Here is an 18013-nt window from a genome sequence, read left to right on the forward strand (position 1 = left end):
AGTGATTTCCATTAGCTCGAATAATATTTATTGAGAAAATACTATTTTATTCTGCCATTTTCGTCTTAAATCGTTAAATTATTTCCAATAAAATAGTAATTTTTCTGGATATTTTATTCCGAAGCAAAATTATTTATCAAGTCGTTAATTTTTTGTAGTTTTTAAACATTCAAAGCTTGGCAGTCTCATTAGAAATTTCTTCATCGTTATCTTATAAAATTGACCTTCAGGTAATTTCTTTTGCTCACATAAATACCACGCTGATCCTATTAAAGCTCATTTGATTAGACTCCGCCAAGTAGGTGAAACCTAAAAACAGACCTAGTTGGTAAGTAGGTTTTCTGATTCTATCGCTTAGTTTTCCGTTCACATTTCTAGTAATTAACTCCATTGTTAATTTGCAAAATATACGTTCGTAGTTGTATTATTAATTTGATTCATACAATAAGGTAAATAATAGTTATTTATCTACTCTATGTCATATTATGTATTCGCGGTGTGCAAGTACTTGGAAGGGAATTGAGAAACGATCGTGCTCGAATAGCGGAGAAATATTGCAACTTTCTTAAATAATTCATATTTATTGTCAATTGAAATTGTCAAATTGACGTACATTTCATATATTATCTACTGTCATTGAAGAAGAAAAATTATATGTTGCTCCACAATATTGATATGATATGTAATTATTATATAAAGGTAAATTTAATTAATTGTATTTTGCTTGCAGTACTGAATTTTAATAACTAATTTTATTTACTACATAGGTACAATTGTTTACGTTTTAATAACATAACCTGAATCTTATTTTTTCTTCTTATTATTGTTTTGGACTATGGCCTTGACAATTATCCAGTAACTAGGACTAATATAATTGGCCAATATAATTAAAAGTGCGAAGAATAAAGTTGCAGAGCGTAGAAATAGGTGTCGCTTTGCCGAACTTGCACGGTCCCAATAAGTTTTTAGTTTGTGAAGACTGTCATTATAGATAGCAGTGCGTGTAGGGTTTAAGTGTGCGTGAAGTAACAATGTATTTTAAATGGGATTTACTTTTCCGCACACTTTCAATGGGTTTTTTGGCACACTTTCATATAATCAAATATCCTTAACTTTCGCGTTGTCATGGTGATGACAATATGAGCAATGACTTACAACAAAATTTTTGACAGTTTTGTGGTTTGAAAGTAGTTAGGATTTTTAAATGTCAAAGTTCTAAAATTGTAGAATAGCCATGAATTCCAGTGACGAAGAGTTACAGTTTTTTTATTTGTTTATCATAGGGTAGATAAAGTATTGTATGAAACTGTGCGTGAAGTACTTTTTGCGAATTTACGCGATGTATAGCACTCGCTCCGTTGTCGCTCGTGCTCTAAAAATCGCGTGCGTTAGCAAAAAGCATACTTCACGAACTGTTCCATAAATAGCTATTTCCTAACTAGTGCGGAAAGACACTTTCCGCATAAGTTAGGAACAATATTTTTTCTAAAGCCGTACGTTTGGAAAAAAGCCACAAAAAATAGAATCATATTAATTTTTATCTAGCAGCTAAAATACACAAATTAATTCTTTGACAGGGTTGTCAAACCAAACTTTCAATATAATCGGTTACCACGACAACGATATTGTTTTTCATGACGACGATTTAAAATCATTGTAATTGTCTACTGATTTGACTATTTGACTTTTAAATATTATGCAAAAATAATTTTATTTCATCGAAATATTGCGTTAATTTCAGTAAGACATGAACAAAATAAAATACATTTAAAATAAATTAGTAAATAATATCTAAATATGAGTTTATTGCATGTATTATAGTATATTATAATGCCATATTAGAAGGTATTCTAATTTCCCGCACGCTGTGCGGAAAAATGCAACTCTCGGAAACGAAATGCGTGCGGGAAAGTGGCTGTTTTAGCACGGTCGTAGAAAAATATTTTTATGTAATAAAGTTTGCTTTTGTACTTACCAGAACAAAATTTAAAATTTTTTGAAAAAGCTCTATATTTTAATTGAAATTATTTTTAAAAGCATACAAAATTTTAATTATAGTGCAGCCGATATGTGAAACAATTGTGCATTTCATGATAGAAGCATATAATTTGGACCACATATACTACACATATAAAGGTTAAAATTTAGACACGAGGCCATCGCAGATTTTGTCTTTTACAAAAATGGCGGCCATTCAAAATGGCAACTATACATAATATGTGACTAATAGCACGATAACTTTTGAACGAGACGACCAATTTCAACCAAATTTGGTATATAAGTTGTTTTTTTATGTATAAGTTCGAGGTCCTAAACCGGAAGAATCGGTTTAGCAAAAGTTGTGTTTTTCCTGGTTATTATGAAAAAATATGTTGTTTTTTGAAGTTATACTTCTTTACGGGCGTAATGACGGTGAAATTTTATATGGGAAAACCTAGCGACCGGGCGCATGCGCATTATAACTTTGTTCTGATTGGATGTTCAAATGACATGACAAAAATTATCCAATATGGCAGCTGTGGCACAGCTGTGGGACTGTGCATGGTTTGGTTATAATGTATGCTTGTTGCGTTTTAAAATTTGTAGGAAGAGAAACAACAAACAAAAAGTTAGTTAATGGTTATACTGCCTTTTTAAATAGTTTTCATATTATATTTTTGGACTTATTTACATAGAAGAGATGATTGTTGCATGCCAATGTGAAAGCTCATCAAACTGTGCCTAGTATGAGTGCCGCAGATCTCGCTTATTCAAAGCTAAAGAATCTTTCACTGGTAAGTGTTTTATAAATAGTTGATCAAATTTTGTTATGATATTTGAACATAGCCACTTTGCACGACGCAAGTGATTGCGAAATTTATTAGTCGTTATACGGGCTCCGATACCTACCTTGAACCTACCAAAATACATAAGTAGTATGTAATATTTTATTTACATAATTTGATTACCATCAAAATTTCTATCAATATTCACCTAATATATTGTCTTCTTACTCTATGTTTTGTTGTATTTTTTCAATTCTAAATCATTTCAATTCAAAATCAAAATAATTTGATTTACATGAGTTAAAAATGTCAAAAGGTTAATCTGTTTAGTTAGACGATCTTCGCACATAATGACAAGCTGTCTCTGTGGCGAAGTTTTAATGCGGGTGAATCCCAATACAACGCAAATACCAGCCGCGTGGTAAGTGGCTCGAATCCCAATAGAAACTTTTATTTTTTTATTTTTTTTATACATTTTATGATTGTAAGTATATTTATTATATAATTTTATTTTCAGAAAATACGTATTTAGTTAAAAATTTTTCCGACAATTAATGTTCAGAAATCATTTGTGGCATTTTTAATGTGTTTTTTGGCACTGTTTTAATAAAAATGTTTGAGAAGTAGTAAGTATAAATTAATTTAATATTTAAATAAAATATAAATAAAAAGTATATTAATTTCGTTTATAATCATATAATCATATAATAGAAGTATAACTCCTTACGTGCACACACATTCTTTTTTTTTCAATTATTTCACCCTGTATATATTAATTTTTCAAATAGCTAATACCGCCATTGAAAAGAGCGTAAAAATCTTTTTTAGGAAATATTTTGAGCTTTTTAGTTAAGTTAATTACCATTTAATAAATGCATAACGTATCTTTACATGTACCTATATGCGGCAGACTCGTGCAAATATTATAAGAATTATTGTGCATTTAACGATAGAAGCATATAATTTGGACCACGTATACTACACATATAAAAGTTCAAATTTAGATAATAGACCATCTCAGATTTTGCCTTTTACAAAAATGGCGGGCATTTAAATTGGCGACTATACATATGTGACTAAAATAGCACGATAACTTTTGAACGAAAAGTACGATTTCACCCAAATTTGGCATCAAGGTTCTTTTTTGATGATTAAGATGTAGGTGTTAAAGCGGTAGAATCGGTTTACCAGAAGTTGTGTTTTTACTGTTTTTTTTTAAATGTTGTTTTGGGAAGAGAGTAAAAATATTTTTTAGGAAATATTTTGAACTTTTTAGTTATGTTAATTAGCATTTAATAAATGCATAACGTATCTTCACATGTACCTACCTATGTGAGGCAGATTCATTTTGAATGCCCCCCATTTTTGTAAAAGACAAAAACTGAGATGGCCTCATATCTAAATTTGAATCTTTGTATGTGTAGTGTGTATGGTCAAAATTATATGCTTCTATCATTAAATGCACAATAATTCTTATATTATTTGCTCAAATCTGCCGCACATAGGTTCATAGGTAAATGTAAAGATACGTTATGCATTTATTAATTGGTAATTAACATAACTAAAGAATTCAAAATATTTCCTAAAAAATATTTTTACGCTCTTTTCAACGCCGGTATTACCTTTTTGAAAAGTTAATATATACAGGGTGAAAGAATTTAAAAAATAAACAACATATTTTTATAACTGATTCTTCCGGTTCAAGACCTCGATCTATTACGTCAAAAAGAACCTGTATATAGTCTAAGAACTAGTGAACCCTCCGACTAACGGTCGTCCTGTAAGGCTAGAAATTTTTCTAGTGATAATTCATAGCATACCAAGGCTAAAAACCATGACCTGGCAGGCCTCAGCGGTGCACGTGTATCTACCAGGTGAATCGAAAAGTGCAAATTTAGAGGGTAAAATAAACTTTCTCCTGTAAGGTTTAAATTTAAGTATGTGTTTGAGTAAGTCATTTAGAAGAAATGTGTACAATGACAGGCGATTCTGAAGAGCATAAAACTTTGCCAGGCGAGGGGAAAGATTAGGGGTTTTTCCTAAAATTATTTTTTTTGCGTCGAACAAATTTTTTTTAAGTTTTTTGAATCATTCCAAACAGAAAAGTTCTTTAGTGATTTTTCTCTTAGGTTAATAGTTTTTGTTATATAAGCGATTGGAAATTTTGAAAATGGCGAAATCGACCATTTTTAACCCTAAATCGGACATTTAGCTAAAAATTTCAAAGTTGCCAAGGTAGGTAGATATTCTTTAAACATTGATTGATGAAATCCCAAAGAGTTTTTTGCAATACAATATCGGAAACCCCTTTGTTTTTTAATTGCTAATCAAGCAGGCGCGACACTGTAGTATAAGTGAGGACGTTTGAGTTGGCATAAATTCATTATCTCGAGAATGGGCAAATTTCAAGAGCAATCCTCGGATAGGTAGATTTTTATTTTTAAATTAGGACTTTTTGGCACATATATAATACTAGTGACGTCATCCATCTGAGCGTGATGACGTAATCGATGATTTTTTTAAATCAGAGTAGGGGTTGTGTGATAGCTCTTTTGGAAGGTTATTTAATTCTCTATTCACTTATATAAACATTAATATAATTATTTATAGAGGGTGTACAAAAAAATTTTTTTTTATTAAATTAACTTTGATTAAATTTGACAAATAGAAGAATTTTTTTTTGTACACCCTGTATAAATAATTATGTTAATGTTTATAATACTGAATAGAGAATTAAATAACCTTTCAAATGAGCTATCACACAACCCCTACTCTTATTTAAAAAAATCATCGATTACGTCATCACGCCCAGATGGATGGCGTCACTAGTATTATATATATACCAAAAAGTCCCATTTCAAAAATAAAAATCGACCTGTCTGAGGATTTCTCTAGAAATTTGCCCGTTTTCGAGATAATGAATTTATGCAAACTCAAACGTCCTCACTTATACTACAGTGCCGCGCCCGCTTGATAAGCAATTAAAAAAACAAAGGGGTTTTCGATATTTTATTGCAAAAAACTCTTCGGAATTCGATCAATCAATGTTTATAGAATATCTACATACCTTGGCAACATTGAAATTTTTAGATAAATGTCCGATTTACGGTTAAAAATGGTCGATTTCGCAATTTTCAAAATTTTCAAAATTTTCAATCGCTTATATAACAAAAACTATTAACTTCAGAGAAAAATCATGAAACACCTTTTCTGTTTGGAATGATTCAAAAAACTTAAAAAAATTTTTTCGATGCAAAAAGAATAATTTTAGGAAAAACCCCTAATCTTTCCCCTCGCCTGGCAAGGTCTTATGCTCTTCAGAATCGCCTGTCATTGTACAAATTTCTTCTAAATGACTTACTCAAACACATACTTAAATTTAAACCTTACAGGAGAAAGTTTATTTTACCCCCTAAATTTGCACTTTTCGATTCACCTGGTAGATACACGTGCACCGCTGAGGCCTGCCAGGTCATGGTTTTTAGCCTTGGTGTGCTATGAATTATCACTAGACAAATTTCTAGCCTTACAGGACGACCGTTAGTCGAAGGGTTCACTAGCTCTTAGACTAATACCAAATTTGGTTGAAATCGGAGTTTTCGTTCAAAAGTTATCATGCTATTAGTCATATATGTATAGTCGCCATTTTGAATGCCCGCCATTTTTGTAAAAGGCAAAATCTGAGATGGCCTCATATCTAAATTTGAACCTTTGAATATGTAGCACATGTGGTCCAAGTTATTTGCATCTACCATTAAATGCATAATAATTCTTATATTTGCACAAATCTGCCGCACATAGGTACATGTGAAAATAAGTTATGCATTTATTAAATGGTAATTAACATAACTAAAAAGTTCAAAATATTTCCTTAAAAATATTTGTATGCCCTTTTTAATGTCGGTATTACCTTTTGAAAAATTAATATATACAGGGTAGAAGAATTAAAAAAACAACAACATATTTTTACATAAAAAATCCGGAAAAACACAACTTCTGGTAAACCGATTCTTCCGGTTCAAGAGCTCAATCTTATACACCAAAAGAGGAATCCATATACCAAAATCGGTTGTAGTCGGACCTTTCGTTCAAAAGTTATCGTGCTATTAGTCACATATGTGCCGTCGCCATTGTGAATGCCCGCCATTTTTGTAAAAGGTAAACTCTGAGATGACCTCATATCTAATTTTGAACATATATATGTAATATGTGTAGTATGTGTCGTCCAAATATCATTAAATGCACAATTCTTTTAATATTTGCACGAATCTGCCGCACTATTATAATATATTTTTATTAACTTTAATAATTATTAAAGACGGCATATATAATATAACACACATACATCCAAAAAAGAATAAAAAACAAGTTTAAAAATGAACAGTTTTGGTATTTCCATTGTGTAAACATGACTGTCTCTTAGGAGACACCAAACCTTGTTACCCATCATGTTCTCATTATATTCTCATTTGTTGTCTTTAAAGCCATCCAAGTGAGCATGTAGCGTGTGTACGTTAAGAGACATCCTGCAACCTATGGTTTTGAAGCTGTCGTGCATATTAGAAATAAGCTCTTTGTAATTGTCAGCCTTTGATATATTCGGAAAAATTAAAAGACCTCAGAATCTTGAAGAAGAGCCTTTACGAACTGCTTCATGAGACTTAATTTTATGTGCAGTGGAGACATTAAAGCATAATGGGGCTCCAAATTTAAAACTCTCTCCGATGAGACCATGAGTGCTGCTGCTAGTGAAGTACATCGGCTCTACTATCCCATAAGCAAAGGTAATATGGATGTTTAGTGTATCCGCTTTGCATTAGCACCAGAAAACCAACCATTTTGAAATACTTTATCACTGACCGGACATACTCTTCATATTTTAAAACTTGAAGCACCATTTTAACGCTCTTCTAATTTTCTTTGACTATTAAGAACTATTTTAAGCTTCTTGTAGAGCTGTCAAACAAAATATTTTGGTTCCCACTTTAATGAATTCGCCACAAATATAGCACAAAAGGTCCACATCATTTTTACACCTTTTGGAAACCATTTTTAGACCTAGCGACGTGTAAGATAGGTGATTCCATTACAATGCTCACGCCCACACTACCATCAGACTACCATGTCAGTCTGCCACTTCTCGTTTCACACCCACAGTCTCCCCTCTCTAGCATCTTAAATGCAACGGCTACTCAAAAAATCTGCCAAAACATTGTATATTTATTTTTCATTATTTAAAAGTACAAAAGCAAACTATATTTATTATTTATGGAGTTTCTGCTTAGTTTTCGATGTATACCAACAGAAAATACAGGGAGCGGAAAACCTCTGGTTTTCTTTGATTACGGCTAAATTATGGGATATACAAAAAAATGTTTTAAACAAAATTAATATAAAAAAAAATAGCATTATGTTGTTTTATATGCCATTAGAGTGAAAACCTAGTCTTGTTGTAGCAGTTGCCGCTAGGGCATCTATGCTATTTCGTTCGTTGCAATCCGGGACTGCACGCTGGGGTTTTGTTTTGGTTGAATCAGGGAGAGCAGCATATGTGCCTCCTGATGAGAGACTAATAAGTTTCGAAACCGGTAGAGGTGCTTGATGCACTCTCTGATTGGACTAGAATATGGTTCGGCTGTATTTTCGTTTTGAAACGAAATTGAAAATGGTTATTCATTTTTTATTTATATTTACTCTGATTGGAGTACGAACCCAACCCGAGTGGAACCCTTACCGTTGGAACTTTACCGCGCTGAGCAGATGGGACGTGAATTGTAAATTGTAGAATTCCCTCATCTTCCTTAGTCTCAGCATCCGTATGGCTTGCATATTGTAAAAGCCTCGGAGGTGTAATCAGAGAAGGTTCCCATTGTTTTCATTCTGGTGGGGTGTGGAATAGCATTATGTTGTTTTATATGCCATTAGAGTGAAAACTTAGTCTTAAAATTAATATATATCAACGCCGTCTATAATCTAAAATTATTTTCGATTATACAGGGTGAGTCAGAACGACCGTACGAACCAAAGTTGCGTTTTTTTTAATGGAACACCCTATATATTAAATCATTTTTGAATATATTTTTTAAAAATATTAAGAATTTATATAAGGTATTATAGGCCTAAAGTTAACAATTTTCGAAATATTTACACTTTTATTAAAAAAAAAAATGGTAATATTCAAAGGGCTGTGAATTAGGCTTACAAGGTAATAAAAATTTAAATGATATGTCAAAGTTTTTTATTATACTGTTATTTTTAAATAAATTAACATATTTGACATATAGCCATAAAATATACAGTGTGATCACTATTTGCAAATACAAAATTTTCTAATTTTTTTTAAAGGGACAGTCTGTATATTAGTATTGCCTTTTGTAGAAAATACTACAACCTTTCTTTTGGTATAAGGTTGTATGTACATAGCATGTTTTGTTTTGTAGATATTTAAAAAAAAAACTATAGATTTAACGGTTTTGCGGATTTTTTATTAAAAAAATATAATATGGCTTTAGAAGCATATGTACATCAAAATATCAAATATGAAAATAAAAACGTAATTAAAGATTAAAACAAATCGTATACTAGTACAACTCAATTGAATTTAATAACTTAAAATTATTTTACAAAAAATATTTTACAACACAACATACAATATTTTAATAACCAACCAAATTTGTTATCTACTCTAGTAATTTTTCTATCACAGCAACTTTCCTGTACCAAATGAATTGTTAGTTATATTGTATTTACGAGTAAGATCAGTTAAACTTTGAATTTACCTGTTAAATTTACTTACATCTTGAGAACATAATTATTATAAAGTATGCTTTGAAACAAATGAATGTTAAATGTATTAGCCAAATTATTTATTAATATAAATAGTATTAACTGGTGTCACAAAAGCTGGTAATACTTTTGTAGTTGAAATTTTTGTAACAATTTTTTATGTTTAAAATTTTAATTTTTTCACGAACAATTGATGGATATGACATTTTTTGTTTTGGGCGGAACCATTAGAAATTATTTTCAGCTGTTGTAACACGACTACATAGATACTATTTATTTCGTAATATACTTCTATAACGTTCATTTGTTTCAAAGCATACTTTATACGTTCTCAAGATGTAGGTAAATTAAAAAGTTATTAACTGATCTTACTCGTAAATACAATTAAAGTAACAAAATTGGGTACAATCAAGTTGCTAGGGTAGAAAAATTTCTAGGGTATATTTTAAAATTGGTTGTTTAATTTAATTTATCCATAATAATTACTTATTATTATGGTCAAAAATTGTTTATAACATAATTTTAAAGTTATTAAATTCAATTAAGTTGCATTTGCATACGTTTTATTTTAATCTTTAATTACGTTTTTATTTTCATCTTTGATATTTTAGTGTATGTTTCTAAAATCAGATTATAATTTTTTTTGCAAAAAAATTTAACTAAAATTATCGCGGATATAAAATATCTGCAAAACGTAAAATCTATATTTCTTTTTTAAATATTTACAAAACCAAACATGCTATGTCTTATACCAAAAGAAAGGTTGTAATATTAACTACAAAATGCAATACTAATATACAGGGTGTTCCATTAAAAAAATGAGAAAATTTTGAATTTGCAAATAGTGATCACACTGTATATTTTATGGATATAAGTAAAAGATGTTAGATTATTTAAAAATGACACTATATTATAAAAACTTTGACCTACCACTTAAATTTTGATTACCTTGGAAACATAATCCACAGCCCTATAAATATTACCATTTTTCTCAATAAAAATGTAAATATTTCGAAAATTATTAACTTTAGGCCTATAAGACCTTTTGCAAATTTTTCATATTTTTAAAAACTATATTCAAAAATGATTTAATATATAGGGTGTTCCATTAAAAAAATAAAACTTTGGTTCATACCGTCGTTCTAACTCACCCTGTATAATCGAAAATAATTTTAAATTATAGACGGTTTTGATATACATTAGTTTTGCTAAAAACATTTTTTGTATATCCCATAGTTTAGCCGTAATCAAAGGAAGCTGGGACAAATAATCCCCGGACAAATAATCCCGGACAAAAAATCCCCATAAATTATCCCCGGACAAAAAATCCCCGCACAAAATATCCCCGGACAAATAATCCCCGGACAAAAAATCCCCACAAAAAATCCCGGACAAATAATCCCCACAAATTTTTTTGGTCAAAATATCCCCAAAAAATCCCGGACAAAAAATCCCCAAGAAATATTTGCTGCCGAATAGTTCTCTAAAAGTTTTCTCGAAATTTTACCAAATTTTGAATTCCAGTTCCAAGCTGAAAACTTCAAATTTTACATGACAAAAGAGTGTGAGTTTTTTCAAAAATCGTGGAAGATATATGGGGAATGAGCTAAGGCCCTGTTCTGATGACAGGCGCTTAACATACGTTTTGATAACCCGCGACTACAACTAGGTACATACATTTTACTGAAGACCGTTCACATGCTAACGCGCGTTTAAAGTAATCAGAACGGGGTCTTAGTTCATTCCCCATATCTTCCACGATTTTTGAAAAAACTCACACTCTTTTGTCATGTAAAAGTTGAAGTTTTCAGCATGGAATTGGAATTTAAAATTTGGTAAAATTACGGGAAAACTTTCAGAGAGCTATTCCGCAGCAAATATTTCTTGGGGATTTTTTGTCCGGGATTTTTTGTGGGGATATTTTGTCCAAAAAATTTGTGGGGATTATTTGTCCGGGATTTTTTGTGGGCACTTTTTGTCCGGGAATTATTTTCCGGGGATTTTTTGTCCGGGGATTTTTTGTCCAGGGATAATTTGTGGGGATTTTTTGTCCGGGATTATTTGTCCGGGGATTATTTGTCCGGACCCCGTAATTATAGTATTTTAGTCATTATATCACATTTAGATTTTTAAGCGTAAACGCTTTTCCGATAAAATATGCAGGAGTAACACTGAGCCACAAGCCTTTGGACCCGCTTGAATATTTGACCAATATGAATATTTTAGTTTATTGAAAAAATTTAATTAAGTTTAATTTAAATCCTGGTTTCTTTTATACACCATGTATTTGTATAATATACATATATATTTTATTATAATATCTAAATAGCGCTTACGGATGTTTCCAATTGCACTCTCAATTGTTAGGTGGATTTCTTACATGATATTGTTGGATTCTTGTACCAAGTTTGTTTGTAATTTCTTCAGCAAGTTTTATAAGTAAAAAGAGTGAGTGCTATTGCAAATATAGCAATAATAAACAATTCTAAATTATGAACTAACCTGTGATTTCTTAGAATATCCTGCGCTTCGTAAACTGCTCCCCTAAAAGTAAGGCTTTTTCCCATAGACAGACTTATTAAAGCACAACATCCCCCTCTATCAGTCTTAGCCAAATGTTTTCTCACGTATTTGAAGTAGAGATGCTCTAGAAGAAGCAAAAGTGCTGCTAGTAATATTCCGGACATTAGTAACAGAAAGGCTGACAAGAACTGCTCCAAAGCTAAAGGATCAGAACTTTTATGTTCTTGTTTGCCAGGTTTACAAACACCAGTCATCCAGTAGCGACGCAAACGTTCCAAGTCACCGTTTTCCCGAAAATCTAATAACCTAAAACAAATATATTTATCATGTTGTTTATATTGAAATTGCTTAAAAAGCATAGTTTTTTGGACGACCGTTAAAACATGAAGAATGTGTGTTTACAATCAATAAAGACGAAGTAAAGAATTGCAATGATTTTTGAAAACAGGAAACATTTTCTAAAGTTTATTTAACGGCTTGGACTATCGATAATACAGTAAAACCAGCCAGTAATATGATATAACACTGGGTCCCGTATTGAAGAGAACATAATATTCATTATTTTCTAAAATAAAAATATTTCCAAGAAAATCTAAAACACGTCGATTTTTAATTTTGTTCTTCTTAGCGTGCCTGTTTGTTCCGAACGTTGGCGTTGGCGATCATTCTGGCTATGATGACTTTGTTGGTTGCTATGCGGAATAGCTGAACTGAGGTCTTTCTAAACCATGCTCTCAAGGTTAGCAAGCTAGGATATTCCTTTTTCCTTCAATTTTACCTTGTAAAATGCATTGGAGTAGGTCGCATTTGCCTTGATTTCTCATTATATGTCCCAAGTACTGCAGCTTACGGCCCTTCACGATGTTGATTAAATCTGCGGTTGTGTTCATCCTCCGTAGTACTTTTTGATTGGTGACTTTGTCTGTCCAAGGTATCTTCAGGATCTTTCTGTACAACCATAACTCAAAAGCCTGCAGTTTCGATAGAGTTTATCTTCAGTGTCCACGTTTCTTCCCGGTATAGAATAACTGAGTAATCGTAATATTTAAGGAGCCTTATTTTTGTTTTTAGGGTGTGGTCATAGCTCTTGAACACAGAGCTCATAGTCAAGAATGCAAGTTGTGCCTTTCCGATGCGATATCTAATCTCTTGATATTGTCCCACGACTCATTGATTATAGTTCCCAAGTAGTTGTATTGTGAGACACGTTAAATTCTCATTTAGTTCATATATAGATTTGCTCCATATGTTTTGCTTGCTGATGATCATTAGCTTGGTTTTGCTGGTGTTGATATCTAGTCCATATATGTTCTACTTGTTTCCGTTATTTTGTTCATTAAGATTTGCAGGCCTTCTATGGTATTGGAAAACACTATTGTATCATCTGCATACTGCAGGTTACTGAGCTTGACTCCATTTATTGAGATTCCTTCATCAATATCTTTAAGAGCCTCTTCTTCAAAAATGTGCTGAGTACAGATTGAATATCAGCGGTGAAATTATGCATCCCTGTCTCACTCCCCTTAATATTTTGACCTGATCTGTATATTCTCCCTCTATTCGGAGCACCGCTGATTAACTACAATACAGGTTAGCTTTTATTTTCAGCTCTCTTCCGTAAAATCCCTGTCCTCTTCAGCACTTCCATCATTTTGTAATTTTAATTCTTTAAAACTTCCAATCAAAATTTATTGTACAAAGTGAGACCTGATTTTGAGTAGATTCCCACAAAGTAGGACACTTATATTCTGATATACATTAAACACAGACAAAATATGTACAATACCAACAATGTACAATCTAAGTAGGTAACCCACCAGATTTATGATAAGCGCTAGAATTTATATGCTAAAACCAAACTTTTGTTTATGTGGCTATGTGTCTCTCATTAAATTGTGTTTGGCAGTATTCTAAGATTCTCCCTATACACAACACATCACTTCCCTCTAGCAAGCCAATTTTATTTCTAACATTAATATCACAAGAGAGTGAGAATAAATTGATAATAATGCGGCCATTTTTCGAAAATGACTATTGCCGATTGGAACCAAGTTTAAGAAAGAAAATTGGAGCATTATTTTCTTATTTATTCTTACTATTGTGTGATATTCGGCATATTATTTTTTAATACTTACATATAAAATTCAAGTCTTTGTATAAAATCATTCAGTGACATTGATCCCAATTAATGTGACACACATTTTTCAACTTGACAAAGTGAATAGCACAGTTTAACAAATATTTAGACGAAAATACTAATAAAATATTAGTTAAAATTATTTATAAATACAGTTTTATTCATGAAATAATTTTCCGAAGTAAACTCGAGCGCTTAAAATTGCCGATTTGTGTTCTCCTTGTGACAATTTGACATTAGATGCAAAACTAAAAGTTTATTATGGATATTTTCTTAAATGTGACAGTTGTCGAAAGTCGAAACTATGAAACTGGTTGCAATTAAACAGAAACAATTTACTTAAAATTATTCACACTGGTACAGTACAGTACATGTACAGTAGAAAATTACCGTTGTAATAATAATCCGATTGGACAAAATTAAACACGTAAGAAAAATCTTACTACACGATTGAAAGTTAAAATCATTAAAAAATAATCAATGGAAAAATTCAAAGCTTGATAGGTTTTGACTTAAAAGAGCCAATCGACAATTAACGCTAACCAAATGCGTACAAGTACATTCAGTGGTATACGACCAAAGGCGGGTTTTACGCTACAGCCTTAAAAATAGCTAAAATAGCTGAAACACAGCTAGAAATTAAACCGGCTTTGCGAAAAACCCGCAATATTAAAGTTGGCGTATGAGAGAGAAATTATTCGAAATAACGAAATAACAAATAAAGAATTTGTTTTGAAAATAATAAATTTTTAAAATTATAAAATAATTAGTTTTTAAATATTTTGTCTTGAAGTTTTGTAGGACTAAATGCTATTTCAGCTTTTTAAATAGGATTCATTTTATTGGACAAAAATAACTATTCTGTTAATGTTTTTGTTTTTTTTAAGGCACGCTAGTATAATGTATAATCATAGTCTGTAATTTATTACTCTTGATTTGTAGTCAATTAAATACGTTGTAGTACGTTCTTTAAAGGTAAAATATTGCAAAACCTCTAAATTTTAAAGAACCGTATGGATTGACATGAAATTTGGCATAGACATAGCTACCAAGTCAAAGAAAAAAAAGCCGATGCTTTTGCCCTAGAGGTGCATTTCACCCCCTGTTGGGGTTGAAAAATATATGTTCGAAATAAGTCCGGAAATGAATAAAATGACTAATTCTACGTAACTTTTGTTCTATAAAGTTTTTTCATCAAGTTAATACTTTTCGAGTTATTTCCGAGTGAATATGTTAATTTTTTTTACAAATTAACCACATTTTCAGACGGTTTGTCGCAAATAACTCAAAAGTAAGTATTTGTTTGAAAAAACTATAAACTAAACTGGTAAACTATTATCAAAAATATAGCACGTAAAAAACTGAAAAATATGGTGTATGTATATATTAGGTCACTATACCTAGTAGAAGCAGAGTTATAGCTAATGAAAAATAGGTTCATATTCGTCAAATTCCAAATTGAATATTTTAACGTCCCATAACCAAATAACAAAGCACTTTTTTGGGGAAAACTCATTGTAACTGTTTTAAAATGTTTAAAAAATGCTTATTTTTGTTTTTTAAAAAAATTGTAGCCTAAAAAGTACACAAGCTACGCTCAAAATAAAGTTGGTCCCTTTTTTTTGGTAAGAAATCGGGAAAATCACCCCCTAATTAGCATTTCAAATGAACTTAATTTTTATCACTTCATAAGTTTTTTACTCGCGTATGTATTGATCATATGATCTGTAAGTTTCATCGGTTCAAAGTCCTTATTTTTGAAAGAGCTGTAGTTAAAAGGGCTTGAACTAGTAACTTATCACGAGTGTATGCAAAATTAGAAACACCGACTCTTAACCAATTTTTGTCTTACAGTAAAACAAAAAATATAAAATATTCAAAAAAGTAAAGCAGACTTTTTTTATTGTTTAAGATTTTTGGTGTCTCTAACAATTTTAAGTTATTTTGAAAAAAAGAATTTTTTCAAAATTTAAATTTTTAAAAATTTTACTTTAAACCCACATTCTTTCAAAAATAAGCACTTTGAATCGATGAAACTTACAGATCATATAAAAAATAACATAAGTAAAGTAACTTGTGAAGCGGTAACGATTAAGTTCATTTAAATTATTAATTGGGGGGTGATCTTCCTGATTTTTTTTTGCCAAAACAAAAGGGACCAAGTTTATTTTGAGCGTAATTTGCTTACATTTGATGCTAGAAATTTTTTTTATAAATACAGAAATAAAGCTTTTTTTAAACACTTTAAGAAAGTTGTAATGTGTTTTCCTAAATAATGCTTCATTATTTGGATATTTCACATTGAATTATTCTATTTGGAATTTTTCGAATATGAACCTATTTTTCATTATCTATAACTCTGCTTTTACTAGGTATAGAGACCTTATATATACACCATTTTTTTTAAATTTTTTATAGGCTATAGTTTTGCTAAGACTATTTTTTCGACAAAATGCTTACGTTTTGAGTTATTTCCGAAAAACCGTCTAAAAACGTGGTTATTTTGTTCAATAATGAACATATTCACTTGCAAATAACTTGAAAAGTATTGATTTAATGAAAAATCTCTATAGAACAAAAGTTGCTTACAATTAGTCAGTATATCTATTTCTGGACTTATCTTGGACATATATTTTTTCACCCCCGATATGGGGTGAAAGTCACCCCAAAGTCAAAAGCACACATCGACACCATATCACTTTTTTTTCTTTGACATATTAGCTATGCCTATGCCAAATCACATGTCAATCCAAGCGGTTCTTTAAAATTTACAGCAAAAACCATGAAAGAATGTACTATTGTACTCACTCATTTTATCCAAAATATTTTTAGTCGATAGAATATGTTTTAGCTCAATTATAAGTTTTGTTTATTATTACAAAAGTAAAATAATATAATGAACTTACCTTTTGTTAAACATTTTTAAATATTTAGAATTCCTTGGGAAAGCAAGTCCGTATCCGGTCATTGCGTACCAAGAACCAACAGTCAGCAACCTACAATCTTCATCTTGAGAAGCTAAGTAATCCAACACAGTTCCATCGTAAATAAAAGCGTCCACTTCACCACTCAGAACGTCAGCTACACCCTGTACAACATTAGTCCGTTGGTAGGGTTGCATATACGCATGCATTTCTTTAAAGTATTTAGCTATGGTTGAGTCTGTATGGGACCATGGAATTGTTCCGAATTTTATCATAGGCTTATGAGAGGTAGGTCTACAAAGGCGGTGGTCATCAACACCTAGAGAAAAAAATTAGATAATCTCTATCAATAACAGCTAGCATATTAGGTCTGGATCCCGCGTATGAAAAAAAAAGTTGATTAATAGCAAGCTGAAAATTTGTTAATAGCTTAAGGGTGTGTTGTCGGACAAACACTGGTGTATGTTAAAAATTTGTTAATTTGTTAAAAACAGGTTAAAAATTTGGAACGTCAGACCACGAAAACGTCCCATGTATTTTGTCGGACCGAACTTCCAATTGATTTGTTACCCTTTCATTAAGCTCTCATGCAAAAATCAGACTGCTATTTGTCACCTGTCATAATTCATGCCATTTGACATGTTCTACGTGTTCCACTCATTAAAATGCCCAGTTGGTGATAAATAGCAGTCTGATTTTTGTAGGACAGTTTAATGAAAGGGTAACAAATTAATTGGAAGTTCTGTCCGACAAAATACATGGGACGTCTTCGTAGTCTGACGTTCCAAGTTTTTAACCTGTTCTACAATTAAAACTTCCCCTGTTCCAATGTTCCCATACATCAAAGTTTGTCCGACTAGACACCTTTAAACTTTTAA

The 18013-nt window shown here is 31.2% G+C and overlaps 1 protein-coding gene across 1 annotated transcript in view; it reads right to left on the minus strand.

The window, feature by feature from the left end:
• The window catches only part of LOC114337088 (glutamate receptor ionotropic, NMDA 2D-like), a 646411-nt gene that overhangs the window by 108981 nt on the left and 519417 nt on the right, over positions 1-18013 (minus strand). The window contains exons 5-6 of the mRNA XM_050652861.1: positions 17118-17454; positions 12054-12380 (exon numbers count right to left, since the gene is read on the minus strand). Coding sequence (XP_050508818.1) covers positions 12054-12380; positions 17118-17454 — 664 coding nt within the window. The remainder of the gene's footprint in view (positions 1-12053; positions 12381-17117; positions 17455-18013) is intronic.

Source organism: Diabrotica virgifera, chromosome 6, assembly GCF_917563875.1.
Source record: "Diabrotica virgifera virgifera chromosome 6, PGI_DIABVI_V3a".
In the NCBI taxonomy this organism is placed as follows: Eukaryota; Metazoa; Arthropoda; class Insecta; order Coleoptera; family Chrysomelidae; genus Diabrotica; species Diabrotica virgifera.